The sequence below is a fragment of the Corvus kubaryi genome, unplaced genomic scaffold (genome assembly GCF_017639235.1).
Source record: "Corvus kubaryi isolate FWS band 111438036 unplaced genomic scaffold, C.kubaryi_AGA036_p1.0 37384, whole genome shotgun sequence".
NCBI classification, from domain to species: Eukaryota; Metazoa; Chordata; class Aves; order Passeriformes; family Corvidae; genus Corvus; species Corvus kubaryi.
In genome coordinates this window covers 324,053-346,453 of record NW_024581126.1, presented here as the reverse complement: position 1 = coordinate 346,453, position 22,401 = coordinate 324,053, and the positions used below count along the sequence as shown (strand labels likewise).

General features: G+C 48.3%; 1 protein-coding gene across 2 annotated transcripts in view; it reads right to left on the bottom strand.

The window, feature by feature from the left end:
* The window catches only part of PLCB2 (phospholipase C beta 2), a 42,841-nt gene extending 20,685 nt beyond the window's left edge, over positions 1-22,156 (bottom strand). The window contains exons 1-6 of one of the 2 annotated variants that reach the window (XM_042035527.1): positions 21,982-22,156; positions 11,648-11,725; positions 10,065-10,133; positions 2,765-2,905; positions 2,012-2,091; positions 1,667-1,720 (exon numbers count right to left, since the gene is read on the bottom strand). In XM_042035527.1, coding sequence (XP_041891461.1) covers positions 1,667-1,720; positions 2,012-2,091; positions 2,765-2,905; positions 10,065-10,133; positions 11,648-11,725; positions 21,982-22,140 — 581 coding nt within the window. In that variant the 5' untranslated portion in view covers positions 22,141-22,156. Of the gene's footprint in view, positions 1-1,666; positions 1,721-2,011; positions 2,092-2,764; positions 2,906-10,064; positions 10,134-11,647; positions 11,726-15,335; positions 15,797-21,981 lie in introns of those variants that run through there. The other variant, XM_042035528.1, reaches the window with a different exon arrangement.
* Between the last annotated feature and the right edge of the window lie 245 nt (positions 22,157-22,401).

Here is a 22,401-nt window from a genome sequence, read left to right as displayed (position 1 = left end):
AGCACCATGGTCTCCTCCATGGATAAATCCAGCCTCAGCTCTGTTAAGCTCCTGGAATCACAGGTGCTCATAGCAAACAGGGGAACAAGGAGTGCCCTGTGCTGCCAGGTGGGAGTGGCTGGGGGGGACTGCAGCAGCTCATGCAAACCCTGCCCTTTGCAAGGCAAAACTGCAGCAGCCTTGGTGTGATTCCAAAGGGATTTACATATTTAAATGGAAAGGCAAATGCTTGTGGAATTTTCAGAATTTTCAGGAGTTTTGAAAGCCTTACATTCACCTGCACCTGGAGATACTGAGTATTTTTATAAACCTGGTTCTATGGACTATTTTATGGTCTGCATTTTTACCATTCTGCAAGAAATGGGCACTGAGGAGAGGTACATCCTGTATCAGATTTTTTTTCTTGCTTGTTTCAGAGGAATAAGCCGGTTTCTCCCTGCAGCAATACTACCTTGCTTGCATTTTAAAGATGAATTCAAAGCACTCTTCCCTAGTGTGTTATTCATTACAGACCTACACATTTTTAACAGCCCTTTGATGAATACTCTGGTTTCTGACAATGAAATTCTGCTGGTTGGTGGTTTAGAAAACAAATAACAAAAAATGTTTAGTGTTGAATAAAGCTCAGCCCTCCAGGAGCCCATTTAGTCAGCACAGCCCTAATCCAGCACAATTCTACCTTACAACACACCCTGGGGCCTGTGTTTATTTGGGGTGATTAATGCTCGCCTCTTGTGATGCTGTAACACAGCACAGACCTAGAGCAGAGTGGTTCAAAACTTCCCAAATGCACTGTCTGCAGCTCCTTATTCTTAAAACAAAAGGTAATTCATGGACCCAAAAGGGAATTCAACATGGCAATGCTGCCTTTTGTCATTCTATGAACTAAATCAACACAGATGAACTGAAGGACCAGCCCTGGAGCAATTTTACTTGGGAAGACACTGAATGGCACAAAATCAATTCCAGATTCATGCCACATAGTGCAGGGGAGAAGAGTTACAGGCTGGGCTTTGCTTCCCATTCTAATGAAAGCCCTACCTGATGCACAAGGCCAAGCTGGGGACAGGGAAGGACAAATCTCCTTCTGTTCTGCTCCTAAACCAGCACTAACACTGGCCCAGAGGCTGCTTCACTCTCATGCACATCCAGAGTGAAGGCTGAGGAACAGAGGAAATGGGGAAGGACTGGAGTGGCCACACAGGGAGAAAGCAGACAAAAAAAGCAAGGGAGCCCTGCTGCAGGTGAGGTGCAGAGTCCAGCAAAGAGCTTTCCAAATACAGAACTCCTTACAGGAAAGGAAAACAATCCTACACCTCATCCACCTTTCAGCTCAGGTTTGCAAAACAATCTGTGATCAGAATTTTACCAAAGTTACTTCGTTTTGTTGATTTTTTCTTGGCAACAGCCAGGAAGAGATATCTGTGGCTTTTTAAGCCATTTCTTGCTGTAGATGAAGGCCACAAAGTCTCCTTTCCAGACTCAAATTATGTGTCACCTAGGTGCAGCAGGAGCCCTTCCATGGCCTGGACACAGAGGGAAAGTTCTCTGACTCCTAGGTGCAGGAAGAGCGGACAGCTGAAGCTGCTGAGCAACCATCCTCTCACCACTTGCTCTGCGCCTGTAGTCTGACTGAACACACAATAAAACAAATGTCCACACTCACTTCCGGACAGGAATCTTTCCCTCTTCATTCAGTTGCAACTTCAGCTTCACCAGACTGTGAAAAAAAACCCCAAACAAGATTACAAAAATGTACTTGTACAACCGTAAGAGATCCTACTAAGTAAGAAGAAAGGAAAACCATGCAATTGGGAAAACAATCTAACAGTGAGCTGAAAATCAGGGTTCTACAGACAATCAGCTTAACCTTGGCATGACCCAGGCCTCGGTCTGGAGGCTTCCAAGGGACCTGGATGCCTAGAAGTTTGTTGGGTTTTTTTTCCCAGTACTGACAGAAAGGGCAGGACACAGATGTTTCAGAGAACAACGTTTCTCAGAAAGGACTTACATTTTCTCTAGGAAGGTGTAACGGGGAGCATTGTACGTGAGGGGATTCCGCGCAATGGCCATAATATCCTCAGCCCAGTCCTGGAACAAACAGGGCAGAGACAGTTGGGCACTATGGAACTGCTCCAAGTAGTCTACAGCAAACACAGAAAGGGCACAGAATCCTGGAATGGTTTGGGTTGGAAGGGACCTTAAAGATCATCCAGTCCCACCCCCTGCCATGGGCAAGGACAGCTTCTGCTATCCCAGGTTGCTCCAAGCCCCGTTCAACCTGACCTTGGACACCTCCAGGGATCCAGGGGCAGCCACAGCTTCTCTGGGCAACCTGTGGCAGGACCTGCCCATCCTCACAGGGAAGAAATTCTTCTCACATGCACTCAAAATCTACCCTCTTCCAGTTTAAAACTGTTACCCCTTATCCTGTCTGATACTGCTGGGCTTGACTCTCTCACCTTCCTCCTGCCTATAAACACCAGGAGCTGAAATTTTTCCACTTCTCAGCTGCCTATTCATCCATACAAAACACATGAAGGACAACAATGGCCAGTATTCTACTGGTCCTTCTCCATGCAGGGCAGAAGCTTCTAGAACTACAGAGATACCACACCTGACTGGAACATAAGCCTGCTTATAACCTTGTCAGCAATGCTGACAGAGCTCAGGGTCCTGTCTCCCCCCTCCCCTTTCCTACTCCCCACTGAATGCTCCAATCCTTAGTGGTTCCCAGTGCTTCCATGATCTCAGGCCCCAATACCTTGCAAATATTCTCCTTGTAGGACACAAAGTTATGGAAAGTGAGGTCAACCATGTCAGGGCCAGATACAATCGTCAGGGTCTTCAGCAGGAAGGTGCTGTAAGGGTAATCCAAGTTAAAAACCTCTCGGAGCTTCAGGGACTGCAAAAGAAACAGAACAGAAGGGGGTGACTGGAGAACGAGGGAAAAGTACCCAAAAAAAACCAGACCCCAATATATGCATTGGCCCAAATTCACAGCAAGAATCTCAAGGGTTGCAAAACTGCTTAGTGCAATCCTCCTTTCCTTGGCTTTCCTTATTTTTTATCTTTATTCTGGAGTCTTCATTAGTGGATCCTCCATGAGACAAACCATCATAACTAAGACCCCCGTACAAGTCTGAAAAAGTCAAAGTTGGAGACTGCTCTTAAAAAAATTTCTTCTGAAACTTCAGACTGGACTTGCAGACAAGCAGGGGAGGGTTTGGTCTGCTTGTGCCAGAGGTGTGTAACCAGTTGATTTTATCAAAATACACACGCTAAAAAAGTGTATTAGTGTGACACCATTATGTGTAACCTCCCTCCACGAGAAAGATGGTTTTTGGGACCCCCCGTCACCTCAAAGCTGGGTATTTTCCCTCCAAACCCCATTTCCTGCTGCTGTCAGTTGCTAGTAGTGGTTTTTTCCATAGCAATTCCAGTACCCTACAGCAATGGCTCACCAGAGACTTGTTTTGTTAACTGTAAGGCTCATCCGATTAGTGGTACTTGGATTGCAGCACCATATGAAAGTATTTATAGAATTCTTTAAATTATTCAGCACTTTCTGCATTCCTATGCGTGGTGTCACTAAGACAAGGTATCCAAGGTATCCCAGAGTTTTACTGATGGTGCTATTTATAATGGGAAGATAAAATTTCCTTTCCTAGACTAAAGCACAGCAATCCATTATCTGAAGTGCAGGACAAATCCCTGTCCAAGCAAACAAGGACCTGTCAGAGCACCTGCTCCTTTAGAAACTGGGCAAAATCCACAATCTGGGATTGTTAGAGCAGGTCAGACTTGGAAGTTAAACTGGAGCTGGAACGTGACTGCACCTTCAGGTTTCAGTCTGCACAGTATCACACACACAGTGGCATACACATTTTATAAGGAACTGCAGAATTTCTTCCACTGCAGTTTTCCAAATTTCTGGAGCATGTGCAATTTTGACACATCTGTAGCAAACAGGCATCTTTAAGACAAACAGGATGGGCTGGATTGTAACTCAGGGTCATCTGACTGCTGTCTCTCATTTTGGAAAAGCACCTCTCCAAGGGTGTAACTCTGAAACCTGTTTAATCCCAGAGCATTTGGAGGGAGGGAAGGGAAGGAATATGATTTGCCTGTTTTCTACAAGGGAATTTCTAAAATGGCTCCTTCTTGCCTTGTGAGCCATTTTCCTTCGCAGAACTGAGCACCACCAAACACCCACATCTCGTGGCAACTCCTTGTTGGAGCTCAGCTTTCCAGTGCCAGCGGTAAAGTGTTAGGATTTTAACTCCAAACTTAACTTCATCTTGCAAATGCACCAACATTTGTTCAGCTCCAGGGCTGTACAGAAGAAGAGGCCCAAACAATGGTGAACTTGTGGTTGTGCTGAGCTCATTTCCTGTATTTGTTATCCGGGGCTCCTCCCAGCCCTTCCTTCTCTGCATGCTGCTCTCTAGCAGACATTCGTCACCTGGCTCTCTCCAGACCTCTCTGTTCAGGCCACGTCCCCAGCAACCCGAGCACTTTTGCCCTTATCCAGGCACTGATGCATCCAACACCCAAGGAAGATGTGGAGAGAGGACAAGAGACGGTGTGCAGGAGCTCGGAACCTGATGCCACATTGTGGCTCTCTCACAACCTGCACTCCTTTAGCACCTTGTGCCACAGCTTCACTCTGGGATTACTTACTGTCACCTTGCAGGTAGCCATAAAGGAAAAACAGGAATTGCTGCACAAAAAGCCGGGCACGCCATGCAAATCAGAAGGGAAACATTTAGCAAATCCCCGTAAAAAAAACCAAGCAGAAAACAACCTCCTGGCAGAGTGGCTGAAATATGGAGTCAGCTGGCATTTCACATCCCACCCTCCTGATTTCCCTAAAATCCTCAGCTGTACAGAGATCCCTAGTCCAGAGAGAAGCAAATTCTCATGCAAATATAAACAAATAGAGACAGATGCAGGACAGAGAGGGATGGTCCTTTCTCTGCTTGAAAGGGGGCAGAGCCAACTGACAGTGGGACCTGCTGTGTCACTGTGCCCTGACAGAGCTACATCTTGTGGCACTAGGACAACAAATCTTCTCTTTTGGAGAAGTCTTGTTTGGTTGCTAGGAGGGAAAAAGGAAGCCCCAAGATATTTCCAATGCCTTTGACTCTGAAGGTAATGCTCCTGTCCCCGTTAGCGTTGCTGCTCCATGCTGGAGATGATGGCTGTGGAATGGGGAGCCAAGCATCTCAGGGACACAGGCAGACAAAAATCCACAGTGAAGCACTCAGCTCTCAATGTCTTACCTAAAGGAACTGGAAAATGCAGCAGCTCAGATTCCCAGCCACAGAATAACCCACGGTGTTCTGCAATCCAGCAGGGACACACTGCCAGGGACTGAGAAGACTGTGTGGCCCCAGAGCTCACTGCCCAACGATGGCAGAGGCAGGAGGGCCCAGCACGGCAAAGGCCATCACTCACGTGCTCATTTCCTTGCTCAGCTCCTGCTCCATCATTTATAAATCCTTTGCCAGCCACAGGCTTGTACCTGCCTCTCTCTTGCACACTCACAGATCGGTGGCTCCATATGATCGCTCTCCAGTTGGAGGGCTGGAATTAGACTTAGTTCAACTCCATCCTGGGCTCACAAGTTGCTGAATCCCAATGCCAGAGCTGTTCATCCCCTGTGCTGCAGCAGAATCACTGACCACCCGCAGTGTTAACAGCCCACGGCTCACAGCCCATGGCTCCGAGGGCACTTGATTGTCCTGTATGGTTCCTGAACATTCCCACTGGCTCCAACTTTATTGTCTCAAAACATGATGAGTGAAATACCTCGGTATCATTTTCTCCCTGTACATGTGCAGTCCAGGCTGCATCTCTAGGTTCAACACCAACAGAATGTGGACAGAGGATGAAGCTGGCTTACAGTCATGACAACCAGAAAGCACAAATTTTGTTTTTATTAAAAAATGCGCCTGTCTCAAAGCCAATGCCTCCTGAAACATCTAAACAAACCCCAAGACACGTCCAACAGCCCAAAAGTCTGGCCTAAAACATTGTGTATTTTGGCCTTAATTATTATTACATTCTCTGTCAGCATTCCGGGGTCTTGGTGCCTCAAAAAAAGAAACCACAAAAAGCCCCACAAATGGAGCAGCCCTTACTGTTCCTCATCACCGAAATGAAAACACAGACCTGAGTGTAAATAACAGCCTGATCTGTATCAGCACACTGCTGAACTACACTCAATTTTTAATCTTGTCTCCTTGCTGTTCAGAGGCCCTGCTCATTCTTATCTTTATTACTCTTGAACACGAGCCAAAGTTCGTTCTGCCCCATTTAAAAAAAAAAAAAAAATTCCGTGAAGAAAAGTCACGGCAGAAACGCGAATCCGCTCTCAAAGAACCTCGCACGGGCGGGTGAGCAGGGGAGCCCTGCACAGGCGGAGGAGGGGCCAGGGAGGATTCTGCTCTCTGGTGAGACGAGGGCTAGGGAGGGCAGGCTAGGGCCATTCCCATTTGGAGGTGGCTCCTATGGCTGCCAGCTCTTAGTGAGTCCCTTTTCAGGCTGTGCTGGGCACTACCTGCTCCCTAACCATCCCTAACCACAGATGGGATCCCAGCTGTGACCTGTGCTGGCAGTGCACACAACAGCAGGTCCCTTCTCAAGTGGTTTTCCGCGTGGGTGCTTTGCTGTTATTCTTCTTGCTGTGTGTAGAGGTTACAAAGAAAAACCCCAAACCTCCTGCTCGGTGGTGGGAAAGTGCTACTGAAAGGAGGGACCTCCCAACATCCAGAGTGACCCACCCCCTCCCAGGGAGACTCCAGTGCCATGGGACTGGAAAACTCAGGGCATGTTACACCCTTCAGACAGAGCCCAAGCCTGCACAGCCCCTTGCTGTGGAAAGCAGTGGCGCAGATGCTCTCCATACAGCACACTCCCCTTCCTCTGGAATTCCTTCAGTCACAATCCAGTAGGAAAACCAGGCCACATGCTTTGCCTCAGAGCAGCTGCGGCTTCACTGGGGCATCACTTGCAGGGAAGGGGAAAGGATGCTCCTTTTGTTGATGGTGCCATCCACAGCTCTTCCTACAGCTGTGATCCTGTTCTGCTTGTCCTAATCTTCCTCCTAAATAAGGCCGATGGCTCATTTCTTCTCCACCTTCAGGCAGTGAAATAACTCTTTGTATTAATTCCAACAGTTCTATTCCACAACCATTCCAAGCCACTATTTTGTACCAGGGCAGACAGCACCCATGTTCATTCTTCCACCTCAAAACAGATCTTTGTTTGCTTCACCACACCAGTTTTTTATATTAATACCTTTTGTAACAACGCCCCAGACAGCTGCCCCACGTGGAGGGTGTGGTGGTTTATGTGAAGAAATTTTCCCTGCTTTCTGCATTCCTTTGTGAAATTCTGTTCTCAGGAGAGCCAAATGAACATGACCCTGAGGGCTTTCAGCCAGAGGCATCATGGATAGCAGAGCTACGTGTAAGTAAGAGTTTTCCAGACCCAGATAGCACATCTTTGGTTCAACACCCCTTTCAGTGCCCACACAAGACCTCCCAGGATCCACAAAGAAAAGGTGGATAAGGAGCCAGACTAGTGCATTTTACTACATGTTATCACAGAATTCCAGAAAACTCCCTGAAATAAAAAGGGGAGTTATTTGAAATGAGTTTCTGTAAAATGCAGAATTCAAAAAGCACTTGGGATTTTCACAGCAAAGGTTGTCATCAAGTACATCACTTCTGCCCACTGAGAATACTTAATAAATCAGTCAGTGCTTGACCTTTGCTTTGTTGTTCTTCAAAAATGAGCTGCAGCCAATTCCCAGGACTCTGAAATCCCATCCCTGACATATTACAACAGCTAGAACAGAGCAGCTCCATCCAGGTGCCTAGGGGAAAACTCTGAAACAGGGCAAACGCACTGGCACTTCCCTGACACATTCCTGCAGCTCCCAGCAATCTAGAATTCAGCAGCTTCCTAACCCAGAGGCATTATCTCACATTTAATACCCTCCAAGGGCATTTCCTTCTTGTACTGACATTTTACACTCACTTTTCCATGACTGTGCCAGAAGCATCACCCATGGCATGGTGACATGAGGTGGGACAGCAGCAGCAGCACTGCCTGCTTGTGCCACTCCTACCTCTGGAAAATTCCACCTGATATGGAACTCCTGCACTGGAAGAAACCCTGAGTAACTGCTTCAAACCCTGAGTAACTGCTTCGTGCTCCCCTTCTCCATTCAACTCCTGATTTTACAGCACTCCACATCCCATTCACCTTACTCCTTCTGCCAGAATACAGTCCCTTCTGCTCAGGCGCTCTGCCCCCAGCAGCCACTTCATTCCTTTGTTAATCCTGCTGCTCTTCCATACCTTTTCCAGTTCTCGCCTAATTTGAGAGTGCACTAGAACTGCGGATAAATATGGGTCCATCTGGGGTGTACACAACAGCATGACTTCCTAATTACTTCCTTATAATTCCTAACATGCAATTTACTTTTAGGGGGCAAATACTGCTGAACACTACATTGATATTTTACCATACACCCACAAAGTTTTCTGATATCAACAGTCAACTCAGGGCCTGTTATTACTGAAGGATGAGGGATTTTTTCTGCGTGCATTGCCTGATTTTTATCTGTATAAAATGTATCTCCCATTAGATCATGCAGTCAATCAGCAATTCAAGGTCTTCCTACAAACCAGATGTTTTTACCCTAAATAACTCTGTACCATTGGCAAACCGTCTTCTCCTGGTACTCTCCAATTACCCTTCCTTAACTAATTCCTAAAATCTAGGACATGTTTCTCCAGCCACCTCATGGCCTCAGTATCTCCACCAGCAATTTATCATCTATATCAAAGATCAATTCATTTTGCCAACAGGTTACTCCTCGAAGTTTAACACCCTAGAAAAGAGTATCTCATACCTCTCCTTTAAGTCAGCCTCTTCCTTAGTGTGTGCCATCTGGAAGGCAGCACCAACTCTAACAGCCCCAAATATTTTATTCTCTCAAATGAAAATCCAACCTCCTGACAGTATTTTTAAGCACAGTTCTCACAAAACAAGTGGGAGACAAAATTTTAGGCTCATTGAAAACTCAAGTATGTTCCATTCTAGTGAATTTCTAAGGTGAAAGGCAGTTTCTCTGAAAGAAATACGATTTTTAAGAAGACGGGTACTGTTCTTGAGCTCTGCTATGCCTTTAGTACCCACTTTATTATGGTGTTTTGAGAAATACTGGTCTTGGGGAGCTCTGAACAGACATTTTCAGAGCAGATTGAGAAAACAGACACACAACTTATGCAAAAAGCTGCTTGAGGCTCAGTAGATATTGCAAAACCTTTCCCTTTTGCCTTAGAGAGGCACCTGTGTCACCCGCCATCAGCTTTACTCCTTTGGTCCCTTTCCACCTTTGAGCTTTACTGCAGTTTTCTGCTTGCCTTTTCCATACACGGAAAAGTTAAAAACAAACAAAAAAAAGTCACAGAAACAAAATCCTAACAAGGGCTGCAAGAAGCTTCAATTATAACTGAAATCAAGAACAAAGCCCTGATCATGTGCAAATATAAGAATATTGGGGGGAGGGGAACAAACAAATTTTTCTGAATATGCATTTTCTTCCCTTTAAAGGGAAAAAACCCATCACACACTGTTGGAATGGCATTGTAACTCCGGGTTTGTGGGCACCCTATGCATCCTTACACAAAAGCAGCTCCGGTGACTCAGTGGAGGAGCATCAGAGTCTCCAGCAAGACTTACCAGTGCAGCAGCACACTTGGAAGGGGAATTGGTTTTCCTGGCTTTCTGATATATTCCTTCCAATGAGCCCATCTACTATAGTCTGGAAGTGCCGCTTTTGGGTGCACAGAGGGCCCCTAGGAGGTCAGGGACCAGAGTCAAGATGGCTTTTCTGTATTTACATAGCTGTGATGTAAGGAGATGAAATCCTCTCTACCTTCTTCCTACAGAAATCCAGGACAAACTGCCTGAGCTCCTGACAAAACCACAGGCAGCCCTGCCTTTCCACTGAAACACCAGATAGAAAGAAGCTATGGACTCACCTTGGGCATTTTGGCAAATCGCCCTGCTCGGGTGTCTCGGATGCTGGTGATATCCAGAATTTCCCTTTCCTACAACAGAATAAGGACAAGGAAAATGAGGAAAGATAAAGGAGGAAGGAAAGCACTCCATGACAGAGCCCCCAGAAGCTGTAAAGCAGGTTTGGCTCAGTGTCCTTCCCCGTGGAAGAGCTCTCCCAGCAGGAACAAGGCAGAGAGGGAAGCCATTCCCACAGAGGACACTGCACAGCCTTCCCCAGGCAGCCCCTCCATGTCCTCACTACTGGCTTGTTGTCTTGCTTGTTCTTTTAATATTCAACCTGAATTTCCTTCCTCTGTTACTAATTTTTCTTCTCACCATGGGTCTGGAGAACAAATTATACTTGTTGCAGCAGATAATATTATTTTCCAAGATCACAATACAGGACAATGTAGATGCCATTTCTTCTGGGTGTATCCCCATTTTATTGTTAAGCAGGAGAGTAATTTTACTCCTAATCCCACACCTTTCTGAGGCCCTAGGGCAAAAACAGTTCTGTTTACTTCAGCTGCTAATCAACAGCACTTTCCAGGAATGCGAGACCCCTTCCAGTCTGGGTTTCCTTGTGGCAGCTATGCTTCCTTCCCCCAACCCCTTTCCCAGGTATCCCAATGAAATAGCTCCCTTTCCATGGTGACACCAGCTCCCCTTGCCTCACTTCTTCTTGCTGGAACCCTTAGAGCAGAAATTCTACTGCCCAAGTGGACTTTGAAAGCAGAACAGGAGTGACAGAGACATCGAAGGGTGTGACCGTCCCCAGCGTTGTGACACTGTTCTCGTGGGGATGTGGCTGCAGCAGTGCCCGGCCTCAGCTGGCACTGGGCACAATCTCTGGAAAGGCAGAGTTCACCCAAAGCACCAGGTCCTTGGCCAGGGCCTGTGCAGGACTGACTGACTCTGCCATGGCATGTAGGTCAGGCAGAGGAAGTAGAGCTGAAACACAGCCTGCTCTGGAAAGCGGAAGCCCAGCCTTCCACCTCCCTTCTCCATTACTTGATGCTACTCATCAGGGAGGAACTGAATTCTCTTTCCTGCATGTGTTGCCTCTCCCTCTCCTCCAGCAGCTGGCATCCTGTGCTTTGCTCCGGCAGCCTGCACACATCATCCTGAGTACAACTCACTCTCCAGACTCCACATAAGCCCTACATCACTATGGTCACTACTTTTTAATTAAAAAGTCTAAAACCCCAATGAGCCAGTTAATGGCCCCACTGTACAGGTTAGGAGAATCCTGTCTCTTGCTGGGTGACAGGGATATCAGCACAACTGTTCTCAATTATATGTCCTTTGAAGGACATGTAATGAGCTCTGCAGGAGTCAAAATGCCAGCATGACGGGCACAGAAAAGCCACACTCACACCTTCAGTTCTTGCTCTTTCCTGGTGCTGTGAAGACCAACCTGCCAGTGATCAGCTCCCACTCCTTGGTGAGGTGTCCCTGCTAAGAGGAATGAGCATGGCAGTTTGCTCCCAACTTGCAGTGTTGTCATCTCACACAAACCTGACCTGGCTGGTTGGAGCCCGAGCTGTGCAGTCTCAGCACTTACCGTGCTCTGATAGGTCCAGTACACATAAAAGCCCTTGGGATCCACTCGGAGAATCACAGGAGAAGCACTTGATGTTTCCTGACAAAAAAACAACAAAAGAAAGAATGCTGGCACCTTGGGTGACTTGGAGAAAACATCCTGGGACACGAGGTTCCCACTTCAAATACAGACCTAGGCAGGTGAACACCCTCTGGGATTTATAGGAATGAACCCAAGGATTTTAGGACATCTCCAGAGTGACACTGTGAGGCTCTGGAAGCTGAAGCCCGAGTCTCACCTAACCCGTGCATTTAACAAGAACAGCTCTCTTGGAGCTTTCTACACAAAGAACTGGGAGAACAAAGTATCTGGACATTCAATTAATGGTTTCATTTGAAAAGTCTGCCTTGACCTGCTTCATTCTACAAGCTCAGGAGTAGCCCAGGCCAAGGAGGGAAAGCATTCATCCATGGCATCTCCCATCCAGGTGCTCATGCTGATTACCTGGGCTCCAGTCAGGAAGGCTTCAAGGAGGGGATGCATCAATGCAGCCTCATTATGCTGCTTTAGGTGGGGATTCTGAAACTCCACAGACCGTCTCTACACAGACTATCAAAAGAAGCAGCTATGCAGACTCCCACACCAGAGACGCAAATCAGACGAAATTATTTGGGGCTGATCCTAAACCCCACACAGCCATTTCTGGGAAAGTTCCAGCTTCAATTCAGGAAGCTGCTAAGATGAAACCAGTAATGAAATCTGGAAGTTGTACTTGTCTCTTGGCCTCAGGTTCTTCAGGTTGTTACTCAACTCATATTTCACTCTAGAGTGTATCTGGATTTTCAGGGACCTCCGTTTCCATGCTCAATATTTACAGTAAACTGCTCATTGCACAGCACATCATATGTGGTCCTTTTACTCCCTCCTGTCTTCCTCCCACTGTGCCAGGGCCAGCGCCAGCCTGCCCAGCACCATGTCCATATCCCCAGAGCTCCTGGCTGTCTCCCTGCACACGTGGCCATGGAGAGCAGAACAGGCCCCACGGTACCACCACAGAGTATTGTGCCATGTTCTAGATTACCCTTATCTCCCACAAAGCAGCTTTCTGGAGGGCAAGCTGAGGGTGCAAGGCAGCTGATGCCAGCCAGGCTCCTGGGCAGGGCCAGGCCTGCCTGGGGATGCAGGCAGCCTCTCCAATGCAGTGGCTCCTGGCAGCAAGGGAAATGGGCAATCCTACAGAACACAGTCTGGCAGCCAGACTGGCTGCTTCTCACTCTATGGGGCAGAAAGCAAACACTGTCTGCTAAAATCCTGTAATCCATAATCTTTCAGAGATAGGAACAGTTTTGACTCTACTAAGAGGACTCAGAGGCAGCACAGAGCCAAACCCACACCCATCTGCACCTCTTAAGAGGTCAGCTACTACCCTGTGCCCTACCTGGGGTTCTGATAGGGTTTCCAGATGGCTCTTTAACTCAGCTACCACCCATGTAGTAGGACTTCACCTCTTCAGTATGCTTAGGAGCCCCAGCTTGCTGGATGCTGAACAAATACAGACCTAGGCAGGGGAACACCCTCTGGGATTTATAGGAATGAACCCAAGGATTTTAGGACATCTCCAGAGTGACACTGTGAGGCTCTGGAAGCTGAAGCCTGAGTCTCACCTAACCTGTGCAGAGCTGCTCCTTACCCTGAGGTACCTAACGCTGTGGGACAGGTGAGAACAGTCCTGCCTGTCAGGGATCCATTGCTCTCTCCTCTAAACAGTGCCTTACCAAAGCTGGACAAGGTGAGGGCTCTGTAGAAAAAGCGTGGGTTTGCTTTTTTTGCTGGAAGGCCCTAGTTCAGTCCCAAGCTGAACCGTGATGTAAGAGGCCAATCTGATCTTCCTTAACTCCTTTGCCTCACTTACAGTGGAAGGAGTTCAAAACTGTTACCAACAGCACAGTCAGGTCAATTGAAAGGGATATAAAAACATAACAGTCATGAATTCTAAAGCACAGCAATCCTGCAGTCTGGAGTTCTCATCATCATCCTCTGCAGCCTGTTCTAACCCATGGATTGGGAAAGCCCAGTGTGATGGAGCAATGTGACCAGAACAGCCCACTCATGGAGAAGCCTTTCTTTATTGGTGGAGACCAAGCCTATAAACTACTTAGTTGAGGCAACCTTTTAGAAATGTTTACAAATATATAAACCTTAGGGAAAGATCCAGACAGGAATTGAGCTCACTAATCAACAGCAACAGCAGCAAATAAACACTTGGTGGGTCTTGGAAGCCTGACTTGACTCCCCTTGGGTTTCAAGGGAACTTATCCCAGGAATACCCAGTGAAGTACTTAACAGATTCCAGTTTTTGGGAGAGTGGTCCCCAAGGACTGAGCACAAAGTCATCAGCAATTTTAGACAAGTTTTGTTACTGTTATTCTGAGAAAGCAGATCCCTGTTCAAATTCTAAGAAGCCCCGAGTGCACATTGCAGGCAGTGGGCTTACAGGAAAGAGGAAGGCTGCGCTTTTCACTGTACCCTGGTGTCATCCTCCTGTTTATGTACCTCTAATGGAGCAACTGGCAGCCATATTCCAAGCCATATTCCTCACATCCATCCTTTCTGCCAGCTGCACAGTACACTGCTCTCATTTCTCAGTGCCTCTGGACCAGCCTGCTGATGTTCCACACAGATGATCCGCTCCCCCACACACTCCTTTGGGACTTTAACACTGTACTCCAGCTTCACACCCACAAAAGTGCTAATCCCTTCTTCACTGTTGCTGCAGGCTCCTTCTGATCATCTCATTTGCAACACCACATGAACAATCTCCCCAGATGCCTCTGAATAACCACAACCTGGGCTCCCCCTGCTTTTATCAACATTCATGCTCAACAGCAGACAATCCATCTCCAGACAGCATGGATGGGCAGCCGCTCTCCTCCTGCTTGGGTATGTGGATGCTAGGGTAAACACTCCTTTGCCCCCATAGAAAGTGAGGAGGGGAACCCTTAAATTCCAACGAACTGCTGCTGCTCTACACTTTCTTCCCCTCACACAGAAAGGCAGTGGCTGCAAAGCAGCTGTTTTGAAGGTACAGAGGACAGTGAGCTGGAGTGAGCAGCAGCTTGCTGCAGCACCCTGAGGCTCCAGCCCTGTTAAAGCACAGGCCCTTTGCTGCTCGGTCATTCCCAGACCCAGGGGCCGGGCAGGCGTGGGAGGCCATGGCTCACCCCCGATCCACTCAGGCAACAGGGCCATAAGAGGAAGCAACTTGGAGCCTGATTTCATCTATGTCTGCAAAGTGAGCACTCTTTGCTCTGGAGTAGATCCTAGCCCTCACGGTCCTCCAGAAAGTCCAAATGTGGCATATGCATCACACCCACAGAGACTCCCAGCAGCAACCACCTTCCTGAGGGCTGGACCTTGTGTCCTACACCAGGGGCTGCACACAGACCCAGTGCACACTCACTCCATTTGTTTCCATCCTCCTCAACAAGAGGTGCAGAAATCACATCCCCAACCCCTTACACGCACATCCTTGATTTCAGTCCTCAGCTTTCCTGTTCTTCCCAGTTCCCTCTCCCTGTCCAGAGACCTCTGCTGTCAAGTGGGATACCACATGGAACACAGGCTCCCAGCCTCCCCACAAACCGTGACCCAACCAGTGTCTCCCTGCCACCACAGACACAGCCTAGGGAAGGAACACCCCAGTACTCACATCATCCCATTTGATGAAGCGGTCACCCTTGCACAGGTACTCCTTCACCTCCGTGGGCTGCAGAACAGGGTTCAGCACGGACATGGTCCTGCAGATGTGCTCCTCAGCTACCAGAAGCAAGAGCAGCTGCACAGTTCACTCCTCCTTAGCCCCCTCTCCTCTATCTCTGTCTCTCACGTGGTAGGGCGTTCTGCCATGGCCACTGTTGGCATCGGAGAGCAAACAGCCTCTTATATCCCAGCCCAATTTAGGAGGGGCAGGGGCAGGCAGGCGACGAGCAATGAATCTGCATTGTAAATCAACAGCTCTCCAGGCAAGCAGAGCCTCACCCAAGGTCACCCAGAAGAAGGCTAGCGATGGCTGGGGTGCTCGTGGGCACACACGCCCACCGTCCCTCGGGCGGGATCCACTCCTTGGAGCTGTGCTGGTGAGGCACCCGGCTCAGTGAACTTCCGCAACTCAACTTCCTTAAATGCTCTCTTGACGAACTACAGGCATTGCCAGAAACGCTCCAACTGCTTCAGCAGCTGTGGTTACGGAACAGCTCAGCTCCAGCTACAAGCAGACTGCCCCCTTCATGCAACAGGCCAGACGTCCCAGGAAACAAACTCATTCCTTGCTCTGGACAGATTCCATTTCTGGGGCCACTCACTGCACTGTCCAGTCTTAAACAGTTTTCCTTTCTCTTATGGGCTCTTCTGAGTGTCAACCTCAAAGTGAGACAGACCAACAGAGCAGCTGGAAATTCCCCAGATGAAGTAAAACATTCCCAGAGTCCCAAGGAACTGCACTATTCCCTGGATTCACTTGGGTCTGCAGCAGATATGTGGGGCACAGAACAGGAAAGGTGGGTACGGTGGGGATTATAGTGACAAGGCTGCAGGGACGTGACCAAAAATAGAACAGGTTATAGGCAAACAGGGCCAAAATGAGACTCTGCTCCTGACCTTGGAACAAAGGAATTCCATGTGGGCAGCAGAAGAGGAAAGGAGCTCCACTGGCTGATGGGCACTGGCTAACCTGGAGAGTGGATTATGAAAAGGCCTGACATGGGCAAGATCAATTTTAGTTGGAGGCAGACTAAATTACAAGTGGAGATAACTGTGCTATGATTGCTGTGGATTCCCAGGCACACGGTGGGATGTCATCCTCTTCTCCTATCAAAGCCAAGGTGTGGCACTTGCCATTGCTCAAGAGGGACAAGCTGCTGGCAAAAGTAGCACAGACTCTCTAAGAAGGGGGGAACAAACCCCCCCACACACTGTGCGAGGAGAGCCAGATGCATGTTTTGTTCCTTCCTTTCTTCCCAGCCCTGATGTGATAAGTCTGGCACTTTGGAGCCCGGACGGCTGGGGGAATGGTCACTGAAGGAATCCTAAGGGCATTCTCAGGTGTTAGCAGCATGAGGCAGGAGAGATAAAGTGGAACTCTAGCAACTGCTCCAACCGTTAAACAATAAAGGCAGGCATCAGAGCTCGCTGCTGCAGGAAAAGAGAACCCTGAGCAAACCCACCATCCTTTGTCTTCCAAGGGGTTTACCTGCCCAAAAAAACCTGGGAATAAGAGAGCTTCCACATTTCCAGCTACCATGGCACTTTCTGCACTTATCAGTCTTGCCCTTACAGGAATTGGCTATCCAAGGGAAGGCTGCTGGCTCTATTTCCTTAGGGTCACTGGGATATTCCAGGCCCAGCCAAGCCAGTGTCACCAGGATCCCACACTCAGGGAAAGTGGTTACTCCCAAGCAGAGAAACAGCAGATGACAAAGGGTGCAGTGAGGAGTGAAAGTTCTCTACACTCACCTGATCCCTTCTGCAAGGCCAGAGCACTTCAGGGCTGCTTCCTTTTAAATTAGGGAGCAGCAATGGAGATAATAGAGAGCATCAATCTTACGCAGAGGCACTGCAGTCCTCCCAGCCTCTGGAACACTGACAGCACTGCAGGAAGGCCCTGGAGGTCACAGCTGCGAAGCAGTAAGAGGTGGATGAGCTTTACCACCTGGTACTGCCAAGAGCAGGTGAGATCAGTCATAGCTACTGGATCCCATGGCTTGACTGGTATCATCAGCTATCAGAGCTTTGTGAACCAAGTGTGTTTCCTGCCAGAACCTCACTGAGAGGCTGCTTCTGTCCTTCTCTCACACCGGGATATTCATCAGCTTTCTCTGCCTCATCAACAAACAAAGTAAGCAAGAATCGTGCCACAGCTTCACTCACATGTCACTTAAGGTCAGCTTTCTCTAAGGAATAAAACCTTAATTCAATAAATAACGAAATCATAATTAAGACCCAATCAAACACAAGCAGCATGAAGAGCAGTGCCCAAGCTGGTGGCTGCCCTGCAAGGTCATGTGATGCCCAACAGCAAGGGCCAAACCCCTACTTGCACAAAGGCTGTCACAAAAGTTGCAGCTCTCTTCCTTTTGCCCAACCCAGCCTCCTTATCTTCCACTTCACACTCCTTGCTCTGTGGGAGCCTCTGTCCCTTGCATGCAGAGATGGCCGATGGAGCCATGATAGGATAGAGCAGCAGTCCTGGCCTCTGCAGAGACCTCCAACGCAAGAGCAGGCGGGAACAGCAGCACTCAAGCAGTAACTGTTTATTCCAACTATCCTTTATTTTCTCTCTCCTGTAAGGCCCATCACCCAGTGCACACTCATCCCACATCCCTCTGTCTCCTTGCTTTCCTCCCATACCTTCACTGCCGGGCAACCCACCACTTGCTACGACAGTTTTGATATGCAAACATTTACCTTTTTTTTGTTTAATACTCTTCCTTCTCTCCCTGTGCTACCTATCCTGCAGCCTATACCTCCCTCAAGGTGCATGCAGCAGCAAGGCAGGCAGCATCACCCTTCATACAAGGTTTAGGAGACAAGGTTTGCAGACACTGATTTAAGCCACACTGCTAAACCCCCCTGACTTCCAACAAATTATTCCGTAACCTCCACCCCAGCTTAGTCCTGGCACATAGAAAATCCATAAGAAATCTCTCCCAGCGTTGCTGCAGGATAATTACACTTTGCCATGTGTAATGCTGTCCTCTAGTGAAGAGCTGTGACACTGCACACCAGCAATGAACTCCCAGCTCTGCAAATGCCAGCCCATCCCACTGCTCTTGTGGCTGCTCTGCCCTCAGAGCCCTGGAAATCCGGAAAGGATTAACGATACCATTAAGACCACAAAATCAGTTTTTTCTCACCACCCTGGAGGGCAGAACGGCTGTGTGTGTGTTCAGGGGCATATCTTGTGTCCCACTTCGAGCCAAAACCACAAGGCCAAGGACTCCTGACAGCTCTCCGCATGACTCTTCAGCTTGATCTGCAAAAGTCAGAGGGCAGTGGACTATGGCACAGAGAAGTGGCCACAGATGCCACAAAACCATAAAAGCCGTGAGGTCTTGTGCAAAAAAAAAAAAAAAAAAGCAAAAAACGACCAAAAAACCCAAGAAACTATCTGTCTAACCACCAAGACATGGTTAGGCCCATAATTAACTGCTCACTGAGCAGAGTGTGTTGTGTTTACAGCACTGATGGCTTTCAGTGTGTTTCCAAACAACACAGTGAGTGCTGCAAGCAGGATCACACCATATTTAAACATCCCATACATTCCTGCAGTGCCAGGTCACTGCTGCCCAGGGCTGGCTGAACCACACCATTCCTGACCACTGGGAAAAGAACAAGACTTTCCAAGACAGGTCATTAAGAGGAAAGGAGGAGCATGAAGAGGAGCAGCAGCACACAGACAACATGCCCATCTCATGGTACACTTCAGTAGCGGAGTAACAAGAACAGGAAAGCAACTTGTACCACACCTGGAGGTGGATGCAGCCAGTTCCCCCCTGTATTCACCTCCAGTAAAAAACACTGCACAGGAAATCAGGCTACTGGGGGAGGAAGCCCCATTCTGCTCTTAAGCTTATCAACATTTCCTTCCCACTCCACCATCCCAACTTACTCCAACTACTTGCCTACTCAGCTCACTAAACTGACACTCAGGTGTCAGCCATTGTCTTCCCTGGCCCTTCCACAAACTTCACTTCTCATACTAGGCTAAAGCTCTTGTTTCTGTAACATCCAGCCTCAACCTACAGCATTCTCCTCCTCCCTGCAAAGGCCACAGCTCAGAGATATGTCCCAGGCATCCCATCCAGTATTCTGCTACTCTCAGAAGCAGGGTTTGCACGGAGAGAATCTATCTCAGGCCAGCAATCTTCCCTTAATTAAGTCTTCCCTATCCTGCAGCACTGGGATGCTATTCACAGACTGTGATCATGGGAAATCAATAACACAGGTTTATTTAGCTACATCCTTCAGGGGCCCTTGGAGAGCAAACAAACATCCCCCTGCAACAGGTAGCAGCAGTATTCAAGCTTTCTACTGGACCCTCAGACCTGAGAAGTCAAAACTAAAGAACAGGAGCCTGCAGAGCAGTTTTTGGAGTGGCTGTTCAGGGGCTCTGCAGCTCTCCTTCCTTGGCAGGTCTAGTCCCTGAGTGTATCACATAGCCCTGACTCTGTCTCCAGCAAGTGATCTCTTTTGTGCTCTTTAGGAAGAATCCTAGAGAGGGATAATTTGCAAGCTGTGCCCAGTGTCAGACACAGTCACTGACTTTACAAGACCCCAGAGCTCCAGTTCTGCACCACAGGAGTCCACTCAGAGCCCAGCTTGGTGTTTCTGCTAAAACCCCGAGGACAAAGCAGACATCATTACTGCAGCTCCTTTAGGGGTGGTTGTTAGCAAGGAGCTCTGTTTAGGAGAGAAGGCACACACCTGCTCACAGCTGCCTGGAGAGAAGGTCACACCCAGTTACTTGTCCACAATAAGATGAAAAGCTTTCACCTGACTTTGGCAAAAGCTAAGACTTCACATTTAATGGACACAAGTCTTGTCTTACTCAAAGCCCTGAGAGCAGAGGGTTGGCAGGGAGAAAAGAGCCTTAAGAACACTGAATTTCTTGAATAATACCATGGAATTGTGTGTTTTACAAAAGGCAGGTCTCCACTGCAGCATGACTGAATCACAAATAAATGCAACAGGGAGGTGAAGCTGTTGGGCTGAAGGCAGAACATCACAAGCCCACCACACTCATTACATTTGCTGGGAATGTTCCAACAATTCCCCTGCACTTTCAGCCTTGTTTGGTTCCTAAATAGGGAAAGATGAATACATGTTTCAACAATGAACAGATACATCTCTCATATTGCTAATGATACTGGTGGATATGAGTGGATACATATAACATTTGGTTGGATGGTTCATCTAGAGGTTAGCTTTGGCTCAGGGCCTGTTGTTCAGGTCTCAGTACTTCAACTCGACAAGCACCAGCCAAAAACTGTCAAGACCTCACTAAGCCCCAGAGGCATTCCCTGTATATGTCAATCCTCTGCCTCTTAACTGGAATTAAGCAAGAGCATAGGGAAAGGACTTGTTGGAGGTAGTAACTCATCATCATTTCACCTGCTGAACAAAAGAGGAGAAGGGGCAGGAGCAATCCCATCATTGAGGCAAAACACATTGAAAAGTTACTAGAAAATCCATTTTGTAGGAACTGCTATACATTCATATGTATAATTAAACTTAAACATATACAGCTCAAGCAATTTTGTGTATATAACCTCTAGAACACCACAGAAGAGGCAATTCTATAACTCAGGAAAGCTTTGCCAGCTGGGAACCATCAGCTAATTCTGTTTAGGTGTGAGACATTTGACTTTAAGGAGAACACAGGTGTAACCAATACAATCAGGTGTAACCAATCAGCACAAGAGAGGCCCAGGGCACACAGAGAAGTCCCAAAACTGGGTAACAAACAATTACCAGACATGCAGCAGCATTTCACGACCAATTAATACTCCAAGAGACCACAGCATGTAGTTAAAAATTGTTTGGGTTGGAACAGACCTTGAAAAAATCATCTAGTCCACTCCACCCACCCAAACTTAAGGCAGGTTTTGTCCCCAAAACTGCTTTGCCTGCGTAAGAAAAATCAGCCACACACTCCATACTTGAGGGGCTTCACAGCCCTTCCCAGATACTCCTTTTGCTGCTGGACCCTGTCAGCTCCCTGCCCACTCAGTGCACACAAACCACTATGGCAATGCCCCCCCTCCACATACAGACAGCAGACCTGGAGTCAACACAATCCATCCTTTCCAAAAATTACAGTTATTTTGAAGCTACTCCGTTTATTCCATAACATATCTTCTTGGGGAAGCCTCTTTGGGTAATAGGTAGTTCTCCAGTTACTGTAGCCTCCTCCAGAACCACAAATCCTGGTTTACAAGAGGTTTCTGCTGCAACCACTACACCTGACTGACCTCAGACTGAAGGCAGGGAGAAAATGATTGCAGAAGGCACAACTACATCATTCCCAAAAGTATTTTTTTTGCACCATAAAGAAAACCCCATTTATACCCCAAATCAGCATTTAAATTGTCTTTTGAACAAAACAATAGAACAATTTTGTAGGGAACTAACACCTGTGGAGTAAGGTGAAGCCATACCCTAAGAGGAGGTTTAGATTGTATCAATAACAGGTTTGGGAAGAGCCCAGTTTGGACAAAACTAAAGCAGGCTTTCCCTCTAAAAATTGCCGCTTAGCTCGGGCACCCTTGCAGCCTCACAGAGGTGCAGGCAGCACATACCTGCATCAGGGAGGCACTAAGAAGTAACTCCGTCGGGAAGCCAAGGTAGAGAGGAGACTCCTGACCTCCTCCACCGCGGGCACGTTCCAGGAGGCCGTACCAGAAGCCTTCCCTGCGGCTCGGCGGGTGCTGCCCACCTCCCCGGGCACCGCTCACCATCTGCCCCTCACGCCGGGGGGGGGGGGGGGGGGGGGGGAACGGGGGAGCGGGGGGGCTCCTTTAAAGGTGGCCCGGGCTCCTCCCCCTGCCCTCCCTTGCCCTCCCTCCCCTCCTGTCGTCCCCACCCCTCAGGGCGGGGTTGCCCCCTACGCTCCGCCCCTCGCCCCCGGCGGGGCAGCGCGGGCAGCGGCACCGGTGGCAGTGCAGGCGGTACCGGCATGTCCTGAGCGGCGGCGGCGGCCGATCCGGGCCGGAGCCAGC